Here is a 26,821-nt window from a genome sequence, read left to right on the forward strand (position 1 = left end):
AGAGGAACAGGATAAATCAATGTGATCAGGCAGCGGAGGTGCACCGCCCTAATCAGGTTCCAGATGAGGCTGGAGACCAAAATTAGATCCAAGCTATCTTGGTCATGAAGCTGAGTCACCACACTACAAACACACAACAACGAACATGCATCTCACGCACGCACACTCACGCACCAACACAAACCGTGACTCAAAAGTAGATTAGCAAAAAGGCCCTCAAGATGCCAGTTTGTGTCCTCTCGTATTTAGATCCCGGAAAAGGTGCTACCTACAATTATGTACTAAGTGTACACAATGATGCATCACAATTAACAGTATCACCATGTAATCTGATATTAATCCGTCACAGCCGCCGTTTATCTGCAGGTGCCGGTACTTTTGAGGCTTTCAATACTTTTAGCTGATAATACTTTATTTAAAAGGTGCTCTGTGGACCTTTCTTGTAAACAAACAAAAGTTATGTCCTCCATAAAATTCATTGTGTGTGTCCTTGAGGTCTTACAAATGTGTTGAATGCACTTTCTTCCTCATAAAACAGTTGCAAAGCAGTTTTTAAATACTAGCTAGCTGTCATCTTTCTTCTTTCCTTTTTTAGGGCACTTCCGTGTTTCTTGGCATTAAATAAACTGCTTTGTAGCTCTACTAGAGGTTAAAAACACCAGCGGGAACCTTTAAGTAGAATTTTAAATGCAGTATTTTTCCATTTTTGTATTTGCACTTTGACTTAAACTGCCAATAAACACCTTTTTGCTTTCAGTTATCATTCTGAAGTAAATACTGATTCAGATTCAGTCTGCCACCGGGCTAGATTTTGCTAATGAATAATGAAGGTTGAATTACGGAAGAGAACCAAAACAGGAAGAGGCATGCTTTTCCCCAGTCAATATCCCCGGATAACTGTGGAAACTCGAGGTGTGATGGTGCGATGGTGGTGAACTCACCGTCTTCCTCCAGAGGATGGCTCTGTACTGAGGAACCCGCTGGTTGTTCTGGTCTGAGAGGACGACCGACAGGTAGAAGGGATTCTTCTCTGCGTCTGTACCCACATAGTTCTGATGGACTGAGGGAGACAGAGATAATATACAGATACAATTATGTGGATATCATAATGAACATTTTAGTTTACTTGAGGTGGAAAGCTTTTTGCCAATTTAACCATCCCTTTCATCCCCTCGGTGTCTTGGCCTGTCTTTCTCTGCCTTTTTTGTCCTCCTTCCGATCCTTTCTTTCATTATTTTCTGCCTCCCTTTCACTTATCCGCCCCCCCCCATCCTCCAGTTTTCTCTTTCAGACAAAGATCTCCTGACGACACCAGCAGAGTCACACATTCATGCCTCTGCCTCTTCGGTTGACAGGGTAACATCCTCAGAAACAATGCTGAACAGACCTCCAAACCCAATTAGACGCAGGATCTCTGCCTGCGACGCTGTCCCTCTCTTTGTCCTCCTCTAATGCTGTCTTTTCCCTGATTGTTTCCTTTATTTCACAATTTCCCCTTCCTTCTCGGTTTGGTTTTTGAGCTCTCTCGATTCTCCACTAGCTGTGTTTTTATGCTTCAGGTAAAGAACGACTTTGCAGGACTATTGCAATTACATCCTTGTTAGTTTAGACGGCTTTTCTCCGTGTGAGAAGAAAGCACGTTGTGTTCAACAGAGATTATCTTGATGTAGATGTAAGGCAAGGGGGAAACAAACTGTTTTACTATTCTTCGCCTCATAGTGAAGAAATTGATAATCCAAGTCATTGATTTGGATGCTTCTTCGAAACGGGAAGTGCTCGTGTTAGAATCATTGGCCTGAAGTTCATAGTGTGTCGTGTTGTACGTCGCAGTCAGCTCTGTTCAGGCTGTGAGACACAGATGGCTCAGCTGCAGTCCAAACAGGTCGAGCCAACCTGCTGGAGACGTGGCTCTTTTTAAACTGCCCATGCCATAGCACGATCCCACCCTGTCTAGAGGAGAAAATGCGCTCCTTTTCTTCCACTCGCTGACTTTTTGCTGCCTTCACAATTATCAGCATCCATCTCCGTATCTGTCCTTTATCTCAACCTTTCAGCTGAAGGCATTCCTTCCCGATTCGAGTCGCAGTAAAGAAACCTGGACAATGATCTTTTGTTGCACAATTGCTGTGCCGTCTACACTGCCAGTGTGTTAATGAGGATGGCGAGATGATGAGGATCAGAAAGGTGAACGAAGATGTGACGTTTGTTTTTTTTTTTATCTCCATGGCTGTTCTTGTGAATGGCTCCTGCTAGCGTGCTACACAACACTGGGCTCAATTGTGAAACCAACAGTCTGATCTTAATTGTCTTATCTGTTGGTGGTGAGGCTTTATGTCCTCAATGGGCATCCTCCCTGGGTGGTGTATAGGATTAGAGTGTCACCGAGTCTCTCAGTGGGGATATGGCTGGATGCTAACAAGATCTGGCCTTCGCTTAAGAGCGGTGCAGCATGAGGACGAGGCTGACTTCATAAGATAAGAAGCGTCCTGTGGACCAGGGAGGAAATTCTGAGGATGTTTTATTTCTGCAGCATCTGAGAGAGCCAGCACATAGGCTCTGCCTCACCCTTTCTCCCTCTGTCGAACACGTTCTCCATATGTGTGTGTCTAAAACAGAGCACAGCAGAGCAGCACTGACCTTTTCCCAGGAAGTATTTAAAGAACCATCTGGTGTGGTACTCTGGATTCTCCAGATGGACATCGGTTCTCCTCCAGGTTCCCGGAGTGTAGTCCGAGGTCTGTTTATCACATACGCACAAAAAAACGCACACACACTACGTTGTCATCGTGATGGTCACAGTTTGAGTCGCAGCAGTCTTCTCTGTGGAAAACTGCTACACTATGCAGCAGTACTGATTATAATACAGGGCAGGGAATCAGGTACAGCCAAAGCCTGGACACGGTCGGCTACAGTCTGCCTTTATGCTGTTATTGTGGTTTCATGATGGACATTATCCTGGAGATTTTTTCCTCAATAAAAAACAGGAGGGTTTAAGATTTGTCTTATATAACATGACATCCTAAATCATACCAGGATTAGGGGAAAAGCAAGAGAGCGACCACATTAAGATGAGGCCCACAATGGACACACACTGTAGCTGCTGTCATTAAAACAAATGGTCAGTATGATATACTGAGGATGTTTAGCCTGATGTTGGATACATATGACCGAAAGTGTTTGAGAAGAGAGTCGGCATGTTTCTCTGGTCTAGTAATATGACTTTCCGGACATAAGACAGGGAGATGTCAGAAAGTGATGAATTATTTCTTTGCTTTATATATATGAACACTGGGCTGTTGCATTAATTATTAATATAAAATACATCTGAAGGTCTTAGTGTTCGGTATTTCTGAGCTGTATGCTGTATTTTATATTTAAAAAAACTACTACCACTAACGTTTTGCAACTAATTTTATACGGAAGTCACTGCATTTTCCAGGAGAAGCTGCTTGTAATCTGATAAATTGCCTCCAGTTATGTTGCTCAGTGGCCAGGTTGCATTGTGGGTAATGTAGGTGCCAGGTTTTGAAAAAGAAGAAGAATGAGTGGAATAGACAAGCTGATATCTCTGGTTCTGCTGTAAAGATTTTGATCAGTTGTTTTAAAACTGTCCATTGTGAGTACAGCAGTGTTTTAGTGCAAGAGGACTGCTTTTCAAAGCCTGGCGCCTACATTACCCACAATGCAACTTAACTGCTGAGTGACATCACTGGAGACACATGGAACCTGATATAAACTTGAAATATTGTTTTTTTTAATGACAAAGAAATGATAATGATGATAATAATCCATGGTATACCTTGAAAGCAGTAGACAGATGTTCAGATATACTGAATAACAACATTAAAAAAAAGCTATCGCCTCAGAAATAACCATCATTTCTGATGAATTGTCCATTTACTGAGGTCAGCGAGGGCAACACGGGGGTAAGTAGATGGGTGCGGCGTGTTTTTTTTGTACGTACCTCATCTGACGAGCCATTCTCCACCCTGAAGCGTCCTGCCCGCTGAATGGCCCCATCTGCGTCACTGGAAATTAGCTGTGAGGGAGACGGAGAGACAAAGAGAGAGAGACAGAGAGACATTTAAAATTAGACACCTGACAAACCATGACTTGTGGCAGACAGTAATAAGCAGGTCATAAATACATTAGAGTTGGCTATCATCACAGAGAAAAGAGGAACCGTGGCAGACACATCACCTCCATGTGATAACAGCTGCATGAGTCCGACTATAATGGACCTAAAAACACATCTGTCTTCTCCTGTGTCGATTACCAACACTTCACCTAATCACTCGAGTCTTCCTCGAACTCCCTTCGCTGTAAAAAAAAAACAGTTTTAATGCTCTACTTTTTGTAATTCTTGCATCTGCCACCCCCTACTTATAAGCCCAATTATCTGTCTCTTGCTGACTCACCTCTCCACTACAGCATTGAAGAGGAGACATTATGAGAGGGAAATGGGACAGTTAATGACAGAGGAAGAGTGAGAGAAACAAGAGAGGGCAGGGGAGGAGAACAGAATGAATCCTGTGTGAGTACATAGCCTAAAACTTGATTTGACTTTTTTTTTTGGGAAAGTCTTTTAACATGTTGCTTTTTAATTAACTGCACAAACAACATATATTGTGTTGATATTTATTTGTTGGAAGGTGGATTTTTTTGCGTTTGGGCAGACCCAAGCTAGCATAAGCTTATCACTTCCTGGTTGGAACTGACGGAGAGTATTTTCATCATTCAACTCTTGGTAAAAGGCAAATAATTGTATTTCCAAATAGGCCTAAGTTGAAGTAATCCTCTTAGTTTCTTATATTTCAACAAGTTCTCACTCCCAACACATCCAAAATGGCAGCCGACAATAACCACAGTCTCTGTAGGGAAAGGGGTGCTTCAAGAAGTGACGCCGGAGAGGGACCTACAGCGTGTCAAGCTTAAAAGCGTATGACCAGTTCTGCCATATTTGATGCACTGGGAGTTTGAATGGGCTTTTGAATTTATAGTTCACTGGGTGTTTGTGCATGTGTGGGACGGCTGCAGGTCTAGATTTACATGATGTTGAACCAAAACAGACATTTTTTATCCGAAACCTGGTTCGAGTTGAGATGTATGAAAGCTTTGTTGTAGAAAACAGGCACATTAAAGTAAAGGAAATAATTCAAATCAAGATGTTCCTATGTTCTCTAAATACAGTTAATTACTTGTGATACTGATCTCATCACTTGTAATGAGTCGAGTGTTTCGTCAGTCGGTGCTGCTGCTATCAGCTGACACTCAGCTGAGCGATTTTCCATCTTCTTGTAACCCCTGCAAACATCTACAAAACCCCCTTCAATCTATTCCTCGTCACATCCCATTTTCCCTTTCATCCCCCCAACACCATCGCACCGAATGATGTTTTGTTGCCAGGCAACGGAGAGTCTCTCCTCCCTTGTTACTCTTTCTCCTCCTGCCTCTCTCCCCTCCGTCTTTGCCCTCTGCTCTTTGACCGCCTCGACTGTCGTGCTCTTTTTTTTCCCGCTCTCCTCGCCGATAGAGGTCTCTGCTCTCCAGACGTGTACATTTTTAAAAAGCGGTGCTGGCAATGCTTTGTCTATCCCTGCACACACTGTGATATGTCCAGATGGCCTGAAATGGTCCGAAGGAGCCAAACAAGAAGAGGATGAAAAGGAAGTTCCTGGGAGAGAAGGGCTGAACACGGAAAGCTGCTAAATGTACCTCTTGGTGCAACTGACCTCCAGGAAGTACAGACGGACGCAATGAAACCAGGGCTGCATCTTAAGATTATCCTCAGTATCGATTCATTTGCAGATTGTTTTCTTGGGCCTGGTCCTAGGTGGTTTTCAAATGTCTCATTTTTTTCCAGGCAATTGTTCAAAAAGCCAGTGATATTCAAATTACAATACACATTACGATACAGCAATTTTTCTTGCAGATTGTATTTGGGAGTGAAGAAACCTGGATTATGTGTTCCAATAAAATACTTTGGCATGTCAACACCTTATTCAGTTACTTGGCCATTCTCTATCTTTGTCAGTGAAACTGAAAATCTGACGGATGGATCGGTCGCATTACAAACAGCGAGAGTTCTTTTTGGGAGGAAATCAACAATCTTGCAGAGCGGTGCACGGAGAACGGTCTACTGCTCAACGTCAGCAAAATCAAGGAGCTCATTGTTGATTTTAGAAAAAAGGAGGACAAAATCAGAAAAAAAACCCACACACTGCACGCTGTCCACTTCACTTGCAATTAAGCTTAATGACAACGATTGGTACTCGGCATTCGATTATCTCAAAAAAGCAGGCAAAGACGCACGACCCTGTCTACATCAGCGGAGCTGAGGTGGAACAGGTGAACAGTTTTAGGCTCTTGGGAATGAACATCACAGAGAACCTATCATGGTCATTGCACATCTCGAATTGCACAATAACTATTAAATTCATCTTGAATATAACATTATGATATAATATAATAAAGGGAACATTCACACTTCAATAATGCCAATCACACAGTAAATTATATTTTCATTCTCATTTTCTATTTTCTAAAGCCAGTGATGAGATTGAGAATCTAAATCTAGCAAACTGTGCTCATTAAAAGCTGTTGAGGCAGCTCAGTTGGTACAGAAATGAGCAGCTGAAATGTTGAGGAATCAAAGGCACACCTGCAGGCACACGATCAGTAAACTGGATTCAGCGATATGAATAACCAGGGTAACCACGGTGCATGTAAATGTACTAACTGCCTCTGATAAAAAGTGGAGTTTTCTTGCTCTTGCGGCCCATGCAAAAGAGTAAACAAATATCTGAATGGATGACACAACCTGTACAAAACTAAGTAGAGTGGGCGGTGTGCCCTGCACTTCGGCAGCTCATTAGATCATGTCAAACTGTACGATGACGAGGGAGAGTGCTGAGCGAGCGCTTATCGTGTGAAGAGAAAGGGAGGGTTTAAAACATTCCTGTGCGCAAGCGAGGATAAAAAGCGATTTACATTAAGAATAAAATCATTAATAACTGTCACACTGACTTTATTGTTCATGCTAAATTAAATCTGATACGCAGTCACCTACTGCAGTAGCTGGGAGATGAGAAAGCTCTTTAATGAAATTCTGCAACTTTGTGGCGAGGGATCGACCTATGTGTTTTTTAAAACGCTGATTCTGATACCAATTACAAGTAATCGATAACAGATATTTTGAACTGATATGCATTTGTAGTTGATTTAATTTACTTTACTTGAGTATTTCCATTTTCTGCTACTTTATACCTCCAGTTTCCATATATTTATTTGGTAACTTTAGTTACTAGTTACTTTACAGATTCAGACTATTCAGTTTTATTACGCTTGTGGCGTGTGACCGATCAGATAGCAGTGTTTCCCACACTTTACTTGAGTAGGCCGCCTGAGTAATTTGGCGACCCATTTTAGCATTTTATACTTAAATGTTGTATACGTCCAACAACGCCTCCTTTGTAGTCCTGCTTATGTTGTTTTGTACAAACTTGTAAGTGCACCTGGTTGTTGCGATGCACGTGGGTCTTGATCGGCTACACAATTAACAATAAGCTTCCTCCACTAGCGGCTCACCTGCTGTTATGACAACCTAAAACACGAGGTCCGTCTTTGGGGTGACTTTACAAAACACTCTGCTGACGAAGAAAGCAGATAATGATCCTTGGAGAGTAAAAACAGAAAGGAGAGAGGGACAGAAAGGGACAAGTCTCATTCTCAGGTTGTCAAATACCGAACCCAGCAACTACCGACAATACCGTGATATAAAGCGCATTGACAAGATAAAAATATATACATACAAGTATAACACGGATTCCTTCCAGCCCTAAGGTGCGCACAAGTAAAGCACTGGCTGCATTTTCTTCCCTTGCTATATATTGTATATAATGAGATAACGCAACGCAGCCAGGGATGTTTACTGCAGGTGTGAAGCTCTGATAAACGACAGAGAGGTTGCTGTGCAATAATTGGCTGTGTCTTAGGAGAGGCTTTTCTCCTTTCATATGCATATTAATAGGCCTGAAAACAAATACATTTACTGCATACTTCCTGGTGTGGTGGCATGTGCCTGTGTTCGCATGTGTCTGTGTGTGAACGGGCTCTGCTACTCCGGCTCTGTTCGCGTGTGCGGAAAATGGAAAGTAAACGTCGGAGCTATAGGCCTCTATCTCCCTCCATTTCTCTCGCCTCCTGCAACATTAACTGTCCAATCGCAGGATAATGGAGGGGAAACCAATGCAGTGTTCAGACTCCCAGAGCAATGCACCGCCTCCCTGGTGTGTGTGTGTGTGTGTGTGTGTGTGTGAGTGTGTGAGAGAGAGAAAAGAAAATGTGTGACATTCTGTATTAAATGTGCGTTTAGGTAAGTGTTTGTGCCGCTGTGTGTGAATAGGCTCTCTGCTGTTTTTGGATGAAAGATTGAAAAATAGCAGAAGAAAGGAGTGATTAAGCGCTCTGGGGAGTCTGTGTGTGCGTCTGTGTGCACACACGTGCATGCATCACACTGCCACTGCTTCTAAATCATGCAACAGAAGAGTGGCAAAGACGGAAAAAGCTGCACTCCAACGATTCCCCCTGGGCCTGGGGGAGGCAGGGAGGAGGAAACCGGGGACAAAAGGGGAGCCCGCTATGCTTCTACGCTTTAACAAACAACCCATAAAACACCTCACCACTGCCGGGGAGCAGTAGCGGAGGGATAGGGCAGGGGAAAGAAAGAGAAGGGGCATCAAACGTATAGAGAGAGAGGGGGACAGAATGAGGGATGAGGCCACTGGGGACGAGAGGCAAAGAGCGATGTGTAATGACAACAAAAAGCCGAATGATAAAAGAATAATAGCCGTCTCCACGATGCGTAACCCCATGGGAAAGGGCCGAGGCTTTCGAGCTATATAAACGGAGTAAGGATGCACACACACACACGCACACACACTCTCACTCTCTCAGACACACACTTAAACAGCTCCCATTTTAGGGCATGACTTGAACATTTTACAAACACAATCGAGCTCACGGCGTACGCAGAGAGCCTCTGATTTCCCCAAGGCCCACGGGACAAAAGGAGCCCTGCACTGCAGAGAGAGATGTATGTGTGTGTGTGTGTGTGTGTGTGTGTTTGGTTGGGGTATTAAATCAATACTTTTGTGACTGCTGATAGATAATTGATCTCATCAGTGGTCCTGTTCATGCACACTCACAATCCTCCAGTAGAACACGGAGGCGTAGGCGGCAGAGCAGGAGAGGAAGTGGCAGTGGGTGAGGGGGGGAGGGTGGGAGGATGGGGGTGAAGAGAGGCAGGTGCACAGTCAGAGAGAAGATAGACGTTAGAGTGACTAATGAGAAAAAAAAGAGATGGGAAAAATTACAGAGGAGATGCAGCGGAAGATGGAGAAAGGAGGCAGAGAAAAGAGAGGGATAAAGAAAACGAATAAAGATGGATTAAACAGAGAAGCCTCTGATAAAACCTTTTTAAAAATACGCATCCTGAGGTCTTTTTCTCCACACATTCAGATGAATTACAATTATGCGAGTTCTCTTATTTCAAAACACAATAGACCGTTTGCTGAACACTGCCCAGGAACAGCGATTGTCCAATCATACTGTAGGCAGGGACGTTATAAGAGAGGAGACAACCCACTTGAAGCATTTTGAATAGAAAGGTCTTTAGCGCCAAAGATGACACTGGAGCTCTACACTGCAACACAAGAACATGGACCATCAACTGTTGAAGCCTTTTTGCCTGGGAGATGCAACTAGCTTTAGCATCTTGCTTTTAGCATTATATCACGTACGCAGCCATCATATGAATAACAGTTAACAGGGGGAGGGGGGCTTCAACCAAACTGCTCGCTGGCTACAGTTGATAGGCTCATTGTCATTTCAGTCAATCCAAAGTCATCAGGTAGAAATGAGAGGCCTAGGTTAATTTATAATTATTATATTTCCATGAAGGTTTACTGTAATTTTTACAGTACATTTTTCGTTAAGCTGTGTTGATAACCACATTTGAAGGATCATGCCTTAAAGGTGTGTTAATCATCCGATATATAGATATCGGAATTTTGCATATCAGTATTGGCATCTGCCTCCATAGTTGAGCATCTCTCGGGCTCTGCTAGGGAGGCCAGGGCTTAGGACACAGTGAAGCCAGACAGAATGTGAATTATGTGTGTGTCGGTGTATGTGCGTGTGTGTCTGGTTGTCTGAGGTTATGTGGTAAAAGGTTGGAACATGAGTTCAGCAGAGTTGTATTATTAAAGGTTGCACTGAAAGTAAAGAGAATCTGAGGGGTGCATGGACATAAATGTCTCCGTGTGTTACAAAGGTCATGCAGTGACTCAGACGGTCCAGAGTAAAAATACTACAGCTGCTGCATTTAGAGAAGGAAGTAAAATGTGGCAACTGAAATCACTGACTGTGGTAAACAAATATGAAATGTAATGTCTGTCTTTCATGGAGGGGTTATGACGCCCCGCCCCCCAAACAAGGGGTGATCAAGTGAAGTTTGATGATCTTGAGAAAAGACCCAAACCAACAAAGAACTGGCCCTATTAACAAATATTGACTGTTAAGTCTGATTCATCTGTGCCACAGACGTCCATTGTGTTTTTAATATCTTATTTTATTTTTTTACGACAATAGAGCTCTTTGGCTCAGAGGAACAGGCTTTATCAGGCTCCGGATACACAGACTCTTCCTCATGGTGGGATCGTTTCATTGTTGGTTTTTGGTCTTTTTGTGGACTTCATTGACAATAAAAACAAAGAATATGACCAGACTCGTCTTTAAAGTCCTTGAGAATGACTTTAATGTAAAAACATGCAATATTAATATTTGTATTAGTGAGATAAATATGATTTACACGAGGGAATCTGACACTCTCATGTAGTGGAAGACTTCTGCAATACTAATAACAATGCATAATGCATGATGTTGCTGTAGACATGAATTAACAGCCGACTATCTGTGAGGGGGGAAAATCACAGGTGAAAACGTAAATCAAAGACAAACAACGTCTGGAACGTGGCTGTTTGCCATGTAGCCATCGACTGCACCTGATTAGCATTAACGCTGCCTGCGGCTAGGACAAATCCAGCCACGCTAACAACAGCGCCGCATCAATATCTGCCCATTTATATTTCAGCAACACTGCAGATGACTAATCTAATGACTAGGACTGAAGGCATCGGGCCACCCACCCACCCAGGAGTCACGCTGGTTGGGTGCGGCAGCTTAAAGCGCCCTCAAGAGTGGGCAGATGCTGCAGTGAATCCTGGGATCACAGAGCGCAGCAGCAGAGCGCCATGCATCAGCTCCTTTAATAGACGATTAGTTATGTATCAGAGAAAATGGGAGGAGGCGGGACAGATGGAGAGACAAGAGCAGGTGATAGCTGGAGAGTTTAATCTTTGTTGTTTGGATAAGGAGCCATCATGACATAGACTAGAAGGTATCTTAAATTACATTTATAGAGGTGTTTGATGCTCCAATCAAGCATTTTGAGGAGTCTTCTTCTAGTTAGCCTTTTAAAAATCAATTACTTTCAAGGATTTAAACATGCTTTGCTGTGTTTTTGGATCAACAACTCAAGAAAAGGACACTTTATAGGAGCTACAGCGGCCTCTGGTCTCCACCAGTCCAGATTTAACTCGCAACTGGCCCCTGCAGCTTCATTAAAGTGTCAAGCAGGCAACTGAGCTCCAGAAAAACTGAACTGCCTCTAAGTATAGACACCAATAAAATACTCAGGGTTCAGTCTAGGCAGCCTCTCAGTAAAACTGCAAGACGTCTTCAGAGTCAGACTTTAAAGAAGCAACTTGTGAGCTAATTTGCTCTTCAGTTTCTGGGAGGGTGTGAAAGTTCAAGTGTGTGTATCTGGGTGACAAACACCACCCGCAGACACAAGAAGCTAAATATGTAAGTGTCGTGACCCGCAGGTATAAATCACTGGAGATCACAGTTGCCAGCATTTTGGCATGGGTTCACTTGTGCGGCTGCAATTAATGATGATTTTCATTATCGATTAACCTACCAATCAATTTCTCCATTGATCTATTTATCGTTTGGTCTACGAGGTGTCACAAAAGAGTGAACATTTGTTCTTCACAATTTCCCAAAGCTCGAGCTGACATACCTAAATTGCTTTTATTGTCTGACCAACAATCCAGAATAAGTAACTTGGAATTTATTTGGCATTTTAATCGATTATCAACATAACTTGATGATATTGTGAGTAACTAATTGATTGTCTACATTTTGTAATTGGTAACTCAAGTGGCCATAACTTGAAGCTGAAAATGTACATCTAGTCCCATGAATGAGTCAACTATTTTACCTCCGAAATATTCAATTTACTCAATCACTGTTAGAATCATAATCTACGTATTAAATTAAAGTGAGAATGTCAGTTTGACACAACTTTGCTCAATTCAACACACTGGCTACGCTACAGCTCACTTCGCAAACTTCAGATACTGTGCGTAACTGACATGGATGAGACAGTAAGGGGTGCATGATATACACCGGGCCAACCACAGGGTTATGATATCGGCTACTTGACCTTAAATTAAATTATAGCCCATAAATAGAGACAATGATACAAAGCCAAATTGCTTTCACTGACTTGACAAGTGCAGCATCTACACTGATAGAGTAGGTAGTTTTTGGAGCCAGCAGCTTTTATGCTTGTAGAGAGCATCTCAGTGGCACATACGCACCCCACTGGTGTAGCCAGTTTCATTGATTACAGTGGTGGCGTGGTGTTTTGGCAGCTGCTCTGCATTATGTGTTCAATATAGCCAGCCTGTTAGTCTTTCTTATACTCAGGAAGACATAAATCACAGGTTAAGAATTTTGTTGTTAATGACAAAAATGTGAAATTATCAGTTATGTTATTGGTATCAGCCATCAAAAGCAGGTAAGCATCGATTATTGGGACCAGCTGATTAAATCCATACCACACATTCCCAGAGGAAGTTAGCTGCTATTACGTAGTTAGCTACATAAAAATACGCTGCATTAGTATTAATTGCCTCTTGTGGTCGCAATGGCCGCTGTTCAGCTGCCCAGTCTCGCTCGAACGTCGAAAAGCACACAAACACACGCGGGCAAACAGTGAGATGCGCACATGCTGAGAGTGAGAATGAATCCAATGTGACGGTGCAGTCAAAAGCCTCTGAGGCAGCGACAGTAACACTGGTAGGCAGGTGAGAGTGGAGCCTTCTGCTCACCAGTCACTGTGCAAGACTGACAGCTAACCTCTCAACACGCACACATACAGAGACACGCTCGCATGTGCACACACACACACAGACTAAGTCTCAGTCACATTCATTGACGTGAGCTACAGTAAACCAAACAGCGCACAGCCGAGACAAATGCACATGCCCACACACATGAGACAGTGTGTCTGCAGAATTGTATCCTCATTGCCTCCCACATTTTTTTGTTTTCCTGTGTCGTATACCACGCAGCGAGGAGACAACCAGCCTCCGCCTCCTGCTTATCCATCACCGCCTTCATCTCCGAGCCTCATAAAGACGAGTCACTTCGCTGGAAATAAACCGCCACGTTCTGCATGCGGCTGCGTCAGGATGAAACGGTGTAATTGTTGTTAGCTTTGGTGCACAACACACAATTAGGCTTGTGAAAAGTGGACCGCGGAGTTGTCAGTGAATGAACTGACAAGACAGCGTGGGAGTCGCCTTTGTTTTAGTGTTTTGTCTCTATCTATGAATGCAGAGGCCATCGTGGAGTATTTGTTTGCTCATTTGTGCGGATGAGTGTGTGTTCTGGCACAGAGCTTAAAAGGAGCCTCACGTGTGTTGACTGGAGTGACTTGGGTCTTTAATACAGGCCATCAGCCTATACTACGTGTGTGTGTGTGTGTGTGTGTATGTGTACAGCAACAGCAGCAGGGTATTGATTTTCCTTACTCCTTAGTGTATTTAGTGAATTAAACTTCCTACTTTGTTTTCCTACTGTCTCCTGACTAACAAAGACTTTTAAAGGTTTGCGTTGTTGTTAGGACTTCCATTCATGTACAGCCTTACCCTAACCAATTAATGCCTAACACTAACCTTCACCTAATCTCAATTCACCTGACTCCTAAACTTAACCAGGACCTGAAATCACATTTTTCCACATTAGGACTGGTCTTTGGTTCCAATGAGGACTACTGGTCCTGACATGAGTGTTTTTGCCAGAAGGTTTCCACAATAGGTAACAAAAACGTGTACAGACACACATACACACACACACTTTCTCTTATGTTCACAAGAATCCTACGATTCAATATGTTCCAGTTTAGTGAATTGGTGAGTACATTACTATTCCACTCGGAAAAGTTAGAGTTGTACCTCAGTGTTTTGGCCATGCTAGTTATCAGCACGGCTCTAGTGGCTTAAATATCTCTACAATTATTGGATGGATTCATGCTTCCCAGACAATGAATCCTAATTACTTTGAAGATCCTCTGGCTGTTCCTCTAGTGCCACGGTTAGGTTAACTTTTGTGGTATTTAATTACTTTTTTTTTTACAACAATTTAATTGATTGCCATTAAATATAGTATAAAAAGTCACGGCCCCTGAAGGCTTGATTGTAAAAACTTTTAGCGCCACCATCAAGTGCAAATTAGCAAATGTTTTTAGCATTTTTTTGTGCATAAACTGACCTGGAGAGGAATGGACTTGCATTTCTATAGCGCTTTTCCAAGTTTACTGACTCTTGTTAAACGCTTTGAGCACACACATTCATACACTGATGGCAGAGGTTGCCATGCAAGGTGCCAACCTGCTCATCTGGAGCAATGTGGGGTTCAGTATCTTGCTCAAGGATACTTCATGCAGCCGGGGGGTCAGGGAACCAGCGACCTTCAGATTATTGGACGACCCACAGCCATATATTTAAAAGAAAAATTGCATATCAAAAGTTTCCCCCGATTCCTACAACTTTAAGTTCCCTTATCAAAAGCACTCATATCAGACGCTCCATGAGTAGGCTGAAATGTAACCGGATCCTATACATCTCTAATGTCAAAAGCAGTTGCTGTGTCTGTGTGCGGACCGGGGTGAATCATATTGCTACAATGGTGTCTGTCTGTGGAGGCTCTATTGGCCACTGCTGCCGCCGCTTCAATGATGCCAAAAATAAAACAAACACTGCGGATGAGTCACGGCTCTGCTTATGCTGCTCTCTCTTATTAGGGAGACCCTGCTTTGAATGACTATCTGCCACTTGTGTGGAGACATTCGAAAACATGGTCTTCAAACCCTTTGGGAGATACCGGAGTCAAGCTCATGCTGAAGAAAAGATACAAGACAAAAGGGTGAAGTGATTTGTAGTTGTGATAATGAGGAGTTTACTGCGGTCACTGTAAATGTACTTTACAGGTACAACAAGACTGAAAATACTTATTTTTGAATGAAAAATGTCATAAAATATTACTTAAAGAGTACTTAATTCTCTGTTCACCATGTTACTGTGGAGACAAATTAAGAGTAAAATCATTCTGAGACAAAAGTAAAAGGAAATGTAAGGATTTTTGGACAAATCATGCAGGAACATGTTGCACAGCCAACAGGTGTCAAAATATGTAATATTTAACATATATAAAGCATTTTTTTATTCTTGTGCATTCAGCTACATGAGTGTAAAAGGGACATTAGTGTAGGATTAGACAGGGACTCCGTTGGGATACGTTGAAGCAGAAAACTTGTCGATTGCCAGTTTTTCAAATTTTTAGGCATAAAGTATGAAATTAAATTAAAATATAATGAAAGGAGATAGTATTTCTCAACCAGAATGAGATTCTGGTAGTATGGAGAAGGCTTTGCAACATTAGACCAGCACGGCATTTATTTAATTTTGGAAATGAATGATTCAATAATTCTAAATAAATCCTGGCTATGGCGCTCGCTCCATGATTCATCTGGACGGCTAAGAGGAATTGGTTTGATTCAAAATAGGCATTTTGTAAACAGGTTAGTGAAGCATTTCACTGTAGAGGAAAGTGTATTTGGTGCAGCGGAGAGGTAAGGGTTGGGTTTTCTATCGGAAAGTCTGATTCTGAATTAATGCTGATAAAAAGAAAAATCACAAGAAATTCAATTTAAAGTCACATCTTCCTATTTTCAGGACTTCTATGTTCTACACGGACGTGTCGGGTGCAAATGTCTTGCCTACTTTACATTGGACAGACACAGACCACCAGATTCAATACCGTGTCAACACAAGGAGCTGTTTGTTGGCTAAAAGGCATCAGGACCTGAATTTCCACCGACTCTTTCCCGACCTTTGCACAAGCCTCCCCCGGAGACACGCAGCCTTAAACAGTGTGAGCTCGACAAAAACACTTTCCCTCGTATGTTCACACAAGCAATTTATTTCTTTTCCAGCAGAAAAACAAAAGACTTAATTTCACTGCAGAGTCAAGGACCAAAGATAATTGCCAGAATGTGAGCTTGGCATCATGCGCTTATCCTCCCTAAGGTTGTTTCTGTAGATCAACCTGGGTTTATCAACTCCTGCCATTCATTTTCCATTATCCACTTACTCTCCTATCAAACATACGGCACAGCCTCTTATCTCTCCAGGAATTGTTATGTCTTAAAAACAGACTCATACTGGAAAGGATTATTTGTTCAGGTTTTGTTTGGGTAACACACTTACATTTACTTGATAATATTAACAAGGAGATGTAGAAGTCATTCCTAAACACTTCTAATGTGGCCCATAGACTAACTATCTAACACCAAGGAGGACGTACTGGCGCCCTTTAAGTACTCACAAAGACAAAGTAAGAGCTTGTATAAGAAGATGTTGGTGGTCCTGTTCTGGAGATTTAAACAGTGAAAGTCCATTTTACAGAATGCTAGTTTTCAACACCCATTTGGTCAAAGCACATGAAAATTGGTGCAACATGTCCCCATAAATGAATAACAAAGTGTTTAGCATGTAAGTCCTCGACCTAAACAGTTAGTTTGACCAAAATCCTTAAAGTAATAGTTTGGGGATCTCACTTATATCCTCTCTCCTGCCTGCCAGGCAGAATTAGAGACAGCCAGGCTTGCTGGTTATAAGCTAACTGCTGGCTAACTTCCTTCAAATGTATTGTGGTATCAATCTCCTCATCCAACTCTCAACAAAAAAGTGAATCAGGGAATTTCCCAAAATGTTGAAATATGTCTTTAACTGAAAGTGCTTTCTGATCAGTTACAAAGAAATTATTGTCACAAAAATGACTCATGTTTGTTTTCGGACCCAACACCACTATGGTTAAGGTTTGGCGGAGTTCAGCTTCAAAATATATTGGTAAAGGTAAAGGGGAAAAGGGCAAGAAAAAGATTCTGGTCATGGTTAATAAAAATATTGGTTGGAAACAGGTAATTAACAGCAGCAAGTCGCACACTATCCACCCACCCCAACCACCTCCAAACAAGGTATTAAGAAATCAGTAATGAATGCCAATAATTATTAGTTGCAACCTACCATGAGCTCATTTCAACAGGACCAGTGCCTCATATTAGCATCAAACCCAGGACATTTATCTGTGTTACAATCTTAATCCATTATGCCAATCGACTAGTGCATATTGTCTTAAATGATCAGTTCACTGAGTTTTGTAGTCCACAAAACATTGCTGGAGCTTCACAACGTTGCAGCATTCTCCTAAACAACTGAAGAAGGGACTTGTTTTAAACGTAAAAAACGAAAAATAAAACTTAAAATGGCTCCATACAGCTCGCCCAGTGTAATCCAGAAGTCTCCTGAAGCCCCGAGATCCCAAATTGATTTGAAAAGACGTTATTTACACCCTTGATGCACAGTCACGCTTGTCCAGCCACTTCAGTTTGTCAACACTTTTAGCTTAGCAGCTACAGCGACGATTTTGGCTTTAAAAGGCGCGTAAATAACGTCTTTTCAAATCACTTTGGTATTTCTGGGCTTTTGGGGACTTTGATTACTGTAAGGAGCCATTTTGTGTCAAAACAAGTCCCCATCTACTTCAGTTGTTTGACAGAACGCTGCATCACCGTTTTCCTGTGAGCCTCCAGAAGTGTTTTTGCGGACTACGAAACTTCACCCGACTTTCCATCGGCATGAGGGTGAGTAGATAATGACTGAATTTATCCTTTAGTATCTAGTAATAATCAATCAAAATGGAACACAGAAACAAAGTAGTTTGTGCACCAGAAAAATCTAACACCAAAATGCAGCAGAGGTGATGAAGATGAGAGGACACCGCTGACAAGATCTTCACGCACCGCTGTGTGACGGGCAGACTTTGAATATTGAGGCTATCAATGACCTCATCCTGGCTCGCACTCACCACAGCGTTTGGATTCCACTCCCTCTCTTTTTTCTCACATGCACACCCCCACACAGCAGCATTGTGCGTCGTGTCAGTCTGGTAGCCCTGATAGGCAGCATGTGGTTTCTCTTCAACACTAATCAGTCGCACACGTGGTGCACAGCACTCATGGACGAACCCACAATATGTCTCTGGTAGGAAGTACGATCGCAGTGTAAAACCCTTGGACTTCCTGTCCCTTTGGGCTATCAGGATGTACAGGCTCAGCTCACAGAGGAGGGACGCGCTCTCGCACACACATACACACACTCCCCCCCAGAGCAACAATGACTCAACAGCTTCCTAATCAACCACAAAGACACACACTGCGCTGCAGCTTTACACCGGCAGCGTCAAAACAAAACAAATGAACTTAGGAGGCGGCAGAGTCCTGCATCACTGTGAGTGGAGAACCCACTGTGATCCACGCTGGCAAAGCACATCGCTGGACCACACCCAGTACGTCATGACTCATCAGTCCCCCTCTGTTGTCCATCCATGCCAACAGAAAAGAGGGGAAGGTAATAACAGAGAGAGGCAGAGAGGGAGGGGAGATCATGAGGAGAAGAATCAATGAGGAGGTGCAGGAGAAAGAGGATGAGGAGACAGTCATATAGAGAGATGAGTGCACTGTGGATGGGACTCACCAGCTCGACCGAACCATAGTGTTTCCTGCTGAAGTCTCCACGCCTGCAGCCCAAGTCCTCCGAGGCAGAGCTGCAACACAAACGCATGGTCAGACACACGGCCCGTCTGTCCTCCATCACACAACACAGACATAAAATTGCAGCATCTGCTTTTCTCCAGCCCTTTTTTAATCTCACTTTGTCTTCCACTTTGTTTCGCCCTACGTTCTTTCCTTCTCTCTCCCCTTCCCTTTTGCTTTCTGTCTCTTCCTCGTGTCTGGCGTCTTTGCCGGTGGCACGGTGACCAGCCAGCCCAGTCCTCATTGAGACACGGGTCCTGATTAAATTAAGCCGGAGTGATAGATGGAGACTGGCTGGGAGAGCTGACTGCTGCTCAAATAGTTAAATGCGCACAGGGAGTAGATACAATTGCTAATGCATGAAAACAAACACAAACACGTCAGCTACGAGTATGAAAAAGTGACACAGCGACAACCGACAATTGTTCCCTCAAGATGAAGAACAGCTCGATTTCTGACATCTTTGGATTCATATAGAAGCTCACGATGCCCTTTAAAGTCGCTCTTACACAGCTGACTGTAGTATCAAATATATGAAACACATATACAGATTAAACAAACAAGATGTAGGTTTAAGGATTGCGTTAATTTGTGATCTTTAGATTAGATTCGGATTTTCTCCGGCACAGCTAGCCTGGTCATTTTCCCTGTTTCCAGTCCTACGCTGAGCTATTTCTTCTCTCAGCATGAAAGTGAATAAGCATATTCCCTTTAAGCTATGTCATTTTAACTTGTACCTCCAAACAACTCAATTAAATCCAGAAGACAATGTAGAATTGCTGCACTTTGATAGCTACCACTGTTAGCTAATTAGCTCATGGCTCAGGTATTATCTATTATGAACAAGGCAAGACACAGTCTCCTCACACACCAACAGACGTAGACCTATATACTGCCCCAGACTACAAGGCTAATATTTTAGCATGCTAATGTAATAGCAGAATTTGTCCTAAAAATGTGCAGACATAAAATAATATTGCACGTACCACTATGACGCACGGCGGACAGTCCGTACCGACACACACATTTTTTTTACTGCCCTCCTTTTTACCCACATCTAAAAGGATTTTTAACATGTTTTTCTTCCACCTACACTCGACCCAGACTTTATTGCCAATACATGGCTGTCTGGCTCCATGAATCTACAAATTACGGCAGCGAGTGGTAAACCGTGTGTGCGCACATAGTAGGAGGTATACTCCATACCTTCTGTTTGCATGTATCTGTACGATTGCCTGAGTGGTGATTTGACCTGCATGCTTTTTGCTTCCTCCGTCTCCCTGTACCACATCCCCCACTCCTCTTATATCTCCCCCTGACTCTTCCCTCTCTGGTCAGGTTTCTCTCTCTCTGCAGAGCAGATGAAGGCAGAGTGGGGCTGTTAATACATAATGCACACTCAAGCTTAAAGGACGCATTTTAAAGTGCGTCTGCACTACAGGATGTATCCATCACTGTTTCCTTACCCACTCACGTCCTCCAGGCTCCCTTCCTTTACATACTAGCGACGGACTGGGGTGGGGTCTGCTGGAGCACCATCGCAACATGTACTCCATCACAGCTGTTACCTTTATCTGCTCCCACTTTTTCTTCTCACTATACAGACGGTATCTTTCTTACCCTTCACCTTTCGACTGAGTGGGGGTCATGAAAAGGGCATATTGTACATAGGAGGGGGGTGATAAATTGATATGACCCCACCCACCTTCCTATTGAAAATCACTCCATCTCCTAGTGAAGCTGCATTCGTAAAGGTTCGTGGGTTTAGGCTTCTTGACACAAAGATATTTGTGTGCAATTCCCAATTCAAGCTTTTTTTTAACTTTAAAATGAGCTATATTTTAACGCATGCAAGAGATGCAGTGAACTAAGAGGCCTTTGCACACAATGTGGTTTCCGTCAGACCAAAAAGCTGCTCCGACACCTATTAAAGAGGTGGAACGAGCCGAGAGAGCGAAGTGCTGGGAGTCTGATGAGGAACGTGTACCTGTCAACAGAGCTCTGGGAGTCCAACGCAGTGGAGATGACATTCAGATTTCAAGTACAGGAAGAATGAGGCATCAAAGCAACAAAAAGAGATCCTCTGCACTGCGAGCTTGTTCGCCCCCGGTAGGAATTCTTGTTCGTCTCTAAAACAAAACTAAGGATTGAAACTGACCCCAATCATGTCTGAGTTCTTAGTTTATCCGATATGATACATCTTACAGAGCACTCATTACAAGGTTTGATGTCATTTTATATCATTTTCTTTTTTAAAGCCATGCCAGCTGCGTGGCTCTATGGAATGATGTCAGTCAGTTGATGGGTCCACAACTTTAGTCCAGACTAATATAACTAAAAAACTATGGGAAGGATTGCCATGAAATTTGGCACGGACATTCAGACATGTGGGGCTGTCCTGAATATCATTTTTGAAGTTTTGATTTTTATCTAAATACTAGTCTAATGATTAACTAAAAACTACTTAACTGCCTCAGAGAATCTCTATTTCTTGCTCACTTTATCCATTTTCTGTCTGTTTTTCGTGCAGCTGTACAACCTCTCCTTAATTCTTATACTGTACCAATTTAGATGTTGATTCACATGACGAGAAGCTTCAAAGCATTTAGATCAGCACTACATACCATGTTCCCCACGTTAGACTGTAATAAGTACAACGGCAACCAGTAGAGTGCATACCTCCGCCAAGGCACAATTCAGTCAAGCCTAATCCAATATAAAATTAAACACATGATGCATCATGATACTAGCCATCTAAACACGCCTGATTTGTTTCATCAAGATCTGTGCATTATTCCCTGAGAAATCAACAAAAATGTTGAAGAACATGCTAACTCGCCATGTTAAAGAAAGTGAAATTTCTCGATCTGTTCCTTAATGAGGTCTATTCTGGGATGAAGACCCATTGTCCATCCATGGAAATGCGTTCAGTAGTTTTTGTGTAATCCTGCAGACAAACCAACAAACGGACACGGGAGAAAACATAACCTCCTTGTCTATGTTGGTCCCTGAACCTTTCATCTAATGCCATCAGGTCAAAAATTTAGTGTACAACACTTAAACCCGACTAAAGGACCTGTAAAACCAATTACATTCACACCAGCTTCAGCTGTTTTATGCTGATGAGCAAATGTTAACATGCCAATACGCAAAACTAAGATGGTAAACATGGCAAACATTATACCTGATGAATACCAGCACGTTGTCATTGTGAGCTCTGCCAAAATACTGCTAGCGCTGCTGCAGACTTGTAGTCTCGTGATAATAAACACGTGATTGATTATCCGCCTGTCCTGTAACCTTACACTACCTACATGCTGCGTAACTTGTACAGTACAGTTGAAACCATTATCCTGCATTCAAAGCCGCCTCATATGTTTGGACATCATAACTTGAACTCGCACCACAACAGTTCAGACAGTCACTTTCCAGCAGCATAGTGGCTGTTAGCCAAAGAAAAATGACTTTGAAAGCTTGGACCAAAGAGAAATAGCTCTGGAACAGGGAGAGGTAAAATGGATATTCATTACTCAACTGCTGCCCTCAGTAATGGAGTACGGGAAAGGTTGCGAATTGTGGTTTCTGTCACAAGACAATGGACAGTGGCCACTGAAAGGCTGCGTACAGTACACTGAAACGTGAGGTATAAATCACCCAAAACCTCCTCGTTCTGCTCAAGAAAAATCCTTTTATCGGTTCTGTTAAATACTGAATGATGCTTTAAACTCTTAAATCACTCCATGAAGTGGCTCTTTTTGAGACTGTGTGAAAGAAAAGCCACAGACACCAAAAGACCTTGATGTTAAGAGGCGCTGAAGCAAACACAAGACTGTTGAGAGTGACAATGAAGCGCATGAAAAGGCCCATCAGCTGGTACGAGATTCAGAATTTATCACACTGGCGTCTGGAAAATACATCCAAGAATGTCAATCATTTAAATGTCTGTCGGCTGTTTTCTGCAGCAGCAGAGCTGCAGAGATGTGAGGTTAAAATGTTGGATCATACAGATTAGAGTTGTTTTGTATTACATGTGTAATGGAGTAACAAGTTCAATTTGGAAACTTTGGCAAATCATTCGGAAATTAAAGATTTTTTATCTGATTTTAATAAGAGACACACAATATATATCAGGCTGATAAATTACTGATAACACAAAGCCAAATTGCTTTCAGTGACTTAAAGGCTTGAAGGAATATTATCTTTTTTGTTTTGTTTTTACACAGGTTCTTGTTCAGTGCCAACAGAAGCTCCTCTCTCCCACAGAAAACACTGCTCCTGAAACACCTCGTCATAGCCCCGCCTTCATTTCCGTGACTTTGTGACATCACGTTACATCACCATGTCAGACATTTGCATAAGTTAAGCCTCACAGCTATTTAAGCATGTAAGAATTAATTTAGCACAGCTGCTGTCGTTAGCATTGCTGGCTCAGGCATGTGTGAGCTGACCAATCAGAGAAGACTCGCGGTATCCAGGAGGAGGGGCCTTAAAGAGACAGGAGCTCAAACAGAGCGTTTCAGACTCAGGGGGAATACATTGCTGCAGCACTGGACAGTATGAAAAAAGTGAAATGATTTTAGAGCATTGGAGCATGTAAACCTCTTCTGTTAGCAACCCTGAAAATGAGCATGACATGTCTTCTTTAACAAGGCGGTATGCACCTTTAAAGTTGGTTATCCATCCACCAGTAAACACAAAGACGAAGAAGAAGCAGAACACAGGTTAGGAACTTCTTTTGAGAGGTGAAACTGTCTGTATCTTATCGGTATCGGCCATGAGAAGTAGTTAATGGTCGGTTATCGTATCATTTGATAAAGAAAAATCCATATCATGCATCCCTGATCTCAAATTCATCTGATGCATGCACCAAGGCTTGACTGTTAATTCAACAACGCTACAGTTACAGATGTTGCTCGGTGCTAGAAGCCTCTAGATTATTCTTGATACAATCTCTGATCCTTGTGAGGATGAGCAGGAGGAAGATGCTGGTGATTCTTCAAACAATCTGCTAGGGGTGGGTGGTGAAAAGCCAACTCGCCCCATAACGAGCCATAAAAGCAATATGATAAGTCATTAGAGCATTTCATGACAATTTCAAGACACCTTTCGCTCCTCTCTCCTCCCTCTGCGCACAATTGGTGCAGCATGGAAAGAAAGCCCCTCTGCTATTGGTAGCACTGGAGCTGTATGGTCACTATATGATCTCTCTCTCTCTCTCTGTCTCTGTTCAAGTGTCACTGCAGCTCCACTCTCCTGTTGCCACAGTAAAAAAAAAAAAAGCGCTGCAGTGGCGGCATTTTCAGATCCCGAGGCTGGAAATGAGCTACTACAGACTAACCTTGGACCACATCTGAACTCAGCTGCACACTTCATGCCAGATGCCTGCCTTTAGCGTGGCCATATGCGTTATTCTGTCGCAAGAGCCGCGCACATCTACCAGCTCTACCTTGAACTGAAAAGCATGCCATGAATAATTCATGATCAGTTTTCCATTTACGCACAGAAACGTCTCTTCTCCGGTGGGGAGGAGAAAAAAAAAGCGGACGGATGAATTAATATGCAGTTTAGAATTAATAAAAAACTGCGCTGCGGTGTAATTAAAGAGCTGTTGCGGCTGAGAGAGTCTGTGGAGGAGCGTCAATACTTCCCGACTGGAGACTTGTGGATTCAGTGGCGCTCAGTTTGCCAGAGTAAATAGGGAATAAAAATAATCAATAAATCATGCACTCGATACATAAACCAGACAAGTATCAAAACTCGACCCAAACAGTCGATCGCTGCGAACATTATCATGCGTTTTTACGCACCAGCAGAATGGTTTGCACACCTGAGTCTCCAGCTTTGTCTAATGTGCTCGGGGCTGCATGAAATAGTGCCAGTGCTGCAGGGATATGACAGAGCGACGAGTATGCATTCAACAGATGAGAGAGGTGGCATGCACAAACACAGGCAAGAGTAGGATTTTGGTTTTGGTTTGTTTGTTTTTTTCTTTACCGCTGATTGAAAGTCAACAGTTTGTTAGACGCTGGATCCACACTGTTCATGTCCCCATGCGATGTCAGTCCAGCGGACAAGGCGACAACAACAAGCCCCGGCGTCTTTTTTCCCCTCCTCTCTCCTCTCTATCCGTCTGTTGTTCCTCTAAGAGCGCAGGAACATCACTCCGGCGCAAACTCCAACAACAGCTGATCCAAACCCGGCTGGTGGTCCGACTCTTTCTTCTTCCTCTCTGGCTGCTCTCTCTGCGCGCAACAGCGTGATGATGAAGCGGAACGGCTCTGCCATAAGAGCTGTGTGTTTACTGTGTGACCTCTCTCTCTCTCTCTCTCTCTCTCTCTCTCTCCCCCTCTCTCTCTCTCACTCACTCACATCAATGGTGCATTTCAATCCACCACATTTTTTTTTTTTTTTTTTCTAGCTGGAGGCTCCGCAGAGCAAAAGGCACCATTCACAGCTGATTATTCTCATCGCTCTTTCCCCCCCTTCTTCTTTGGATTGCTGTTACATCACCGTCAATTACGCAAAGCTTCTTCTACAGTGACAGTTCTCCTGAAGCAAAAAGTCATGTCAGGATGCAGGCCTGAGGATGAGGTGGGTATCACATCATCACCATGTGTGCAAGGAGAGAAAATGGGAAGATGATCATTAATGAATAAATAAAAATGTCTACTTTTACTAAGACATCATGTCTGAAGCTATGAATGGTACTCTTTAATATGGCTTTAAATCCATCTAGTCTGCGGTTGTAACAAAGTCAATGACTCATCATTGACTCATACAGTCATCGATGGTAGGACGAAGTTACGATGCCAGGGCGGCACCAATGACGCGTTCGACACGACGAGAAGGTCGGGCTACCTGGTGAGTCATGTCAGTGCAACATAGCTCTGATCGATCCGAACTCCATTCAAGGAACAAGCATTTTAAAAGTTGTTTCCATGTCGTCTGGCCGACAGAACCGACGAAGCGTGAATTCAGGCTTTTAACAAGGCGGCATTATGATGTTGTTGTTTCGGCGTCCTTCTGATCCATTTACTGCAGTCAGATCACAGAAATCTGTTTGTTTTGGGTTCATACTGATGTGAATTAAAAAGTCTGCACCAACAGAAGCTCCTCTCTCCCACAGAAAACAGCGCTTCTGAAACGCCTCGTCAGCAGCCCCGCCTTTATTTCCTTGACTTTGTGACATCACGTTACATCACCATGTCGCACATTTGCAGAATTTTAGCCTAGCAGCCATTTTAGCATGTAAGAATGAATTCAGCACAGCTGCGCGGTTGTTGTTAGCAGTGCTGGCTCAGGCTCGTGTGAGCTGACCAATCAGAGCAGACCGAATATTTGGGAGAGGGGGCTTTAAAGAGCTGCAGCACAGGACAATGTGAACAAAGTGATGTGCATGTAAACCTTTTCTATTAGCAAACCAAAATAAATCATGGTCCTACACCTACACCTATCCTTTCACCTATCGAACCTCGGGTGCCCACAGTGTCACCCGAAATCCCAAACACAACAAAAACAAAATACTAACTAGACAGAACTAAATGCTTAACAAGTAAATAATTGAACTAAACAAATAACTAGCAAAAGAAACTGTAATCCAAATAAACATCCAGAATAGTCAAACAAAAAATAAAAGTTATCATTGGCAAAAATAACTAAAAACTAACAACAAACAAAAAGCTCCAACATGTTTCTCTGGCCTCTCAGATTCTCTCCCACTCTTATTTGTCTCCAGGGCCTACCCATAATCCCACT

At 42.9% G+C, this 26,821-nt stretch overlaps 1 protein-coding gene across 5 annotated transcripts in view; it reads right to left on the bottom strand.

Moving 5' to 3' along the window:
* The window catches only part of garnl3 (GTPase activating Rap/RanGAP domain like 3), a 75,255-nt gene that overhangs the window by 29,333 nt on the left and 19,101 nt on the right, over window positions 1–26,821 (bottom strand). For 4 of the 5 annotated variants that reach the window (XM_084383319.1, XM_084383316.1, XM_084383318.1 and 1 more), the window contains exons 2-5: window positions 19,008–19,077; window positions 3,965–4,039; window positions 2,638–2,737; window positions 942–1,060 (exon numbers count right to left, since the gene is read on the bottom strand). In XM_084383319.1, coding sequence (XP_084239445.1) covers window positions 942–1,060; window positions 2,638–2,737; window positions 3,965–4,039; window positions 19,008–19,077 — 364 coding nt within the window. Of the gene's footprint in view, window positions 1–941; window positions 1,061–2,637; window positions 2,738–3,964; window positions 4,040–19,007; window positions 19,078–25,060; window positions 25,342–26,821 lie in introns of those variants that run through there. The other variant, XM_084383317.1, reaches the window with a different exon arrangement.

Source organism: Pagrus pagrus (assembly GCF_965226575.1).
Source record: "Pagrus pagrus genome assembly, chromosome: 19".
Classification (NCBI taxonomy): Eukaryota; Metazoa; Chordata; class Actinopteri; order Spariformes; family Sparidae; genus Pagrus; species Pagrus pagrus.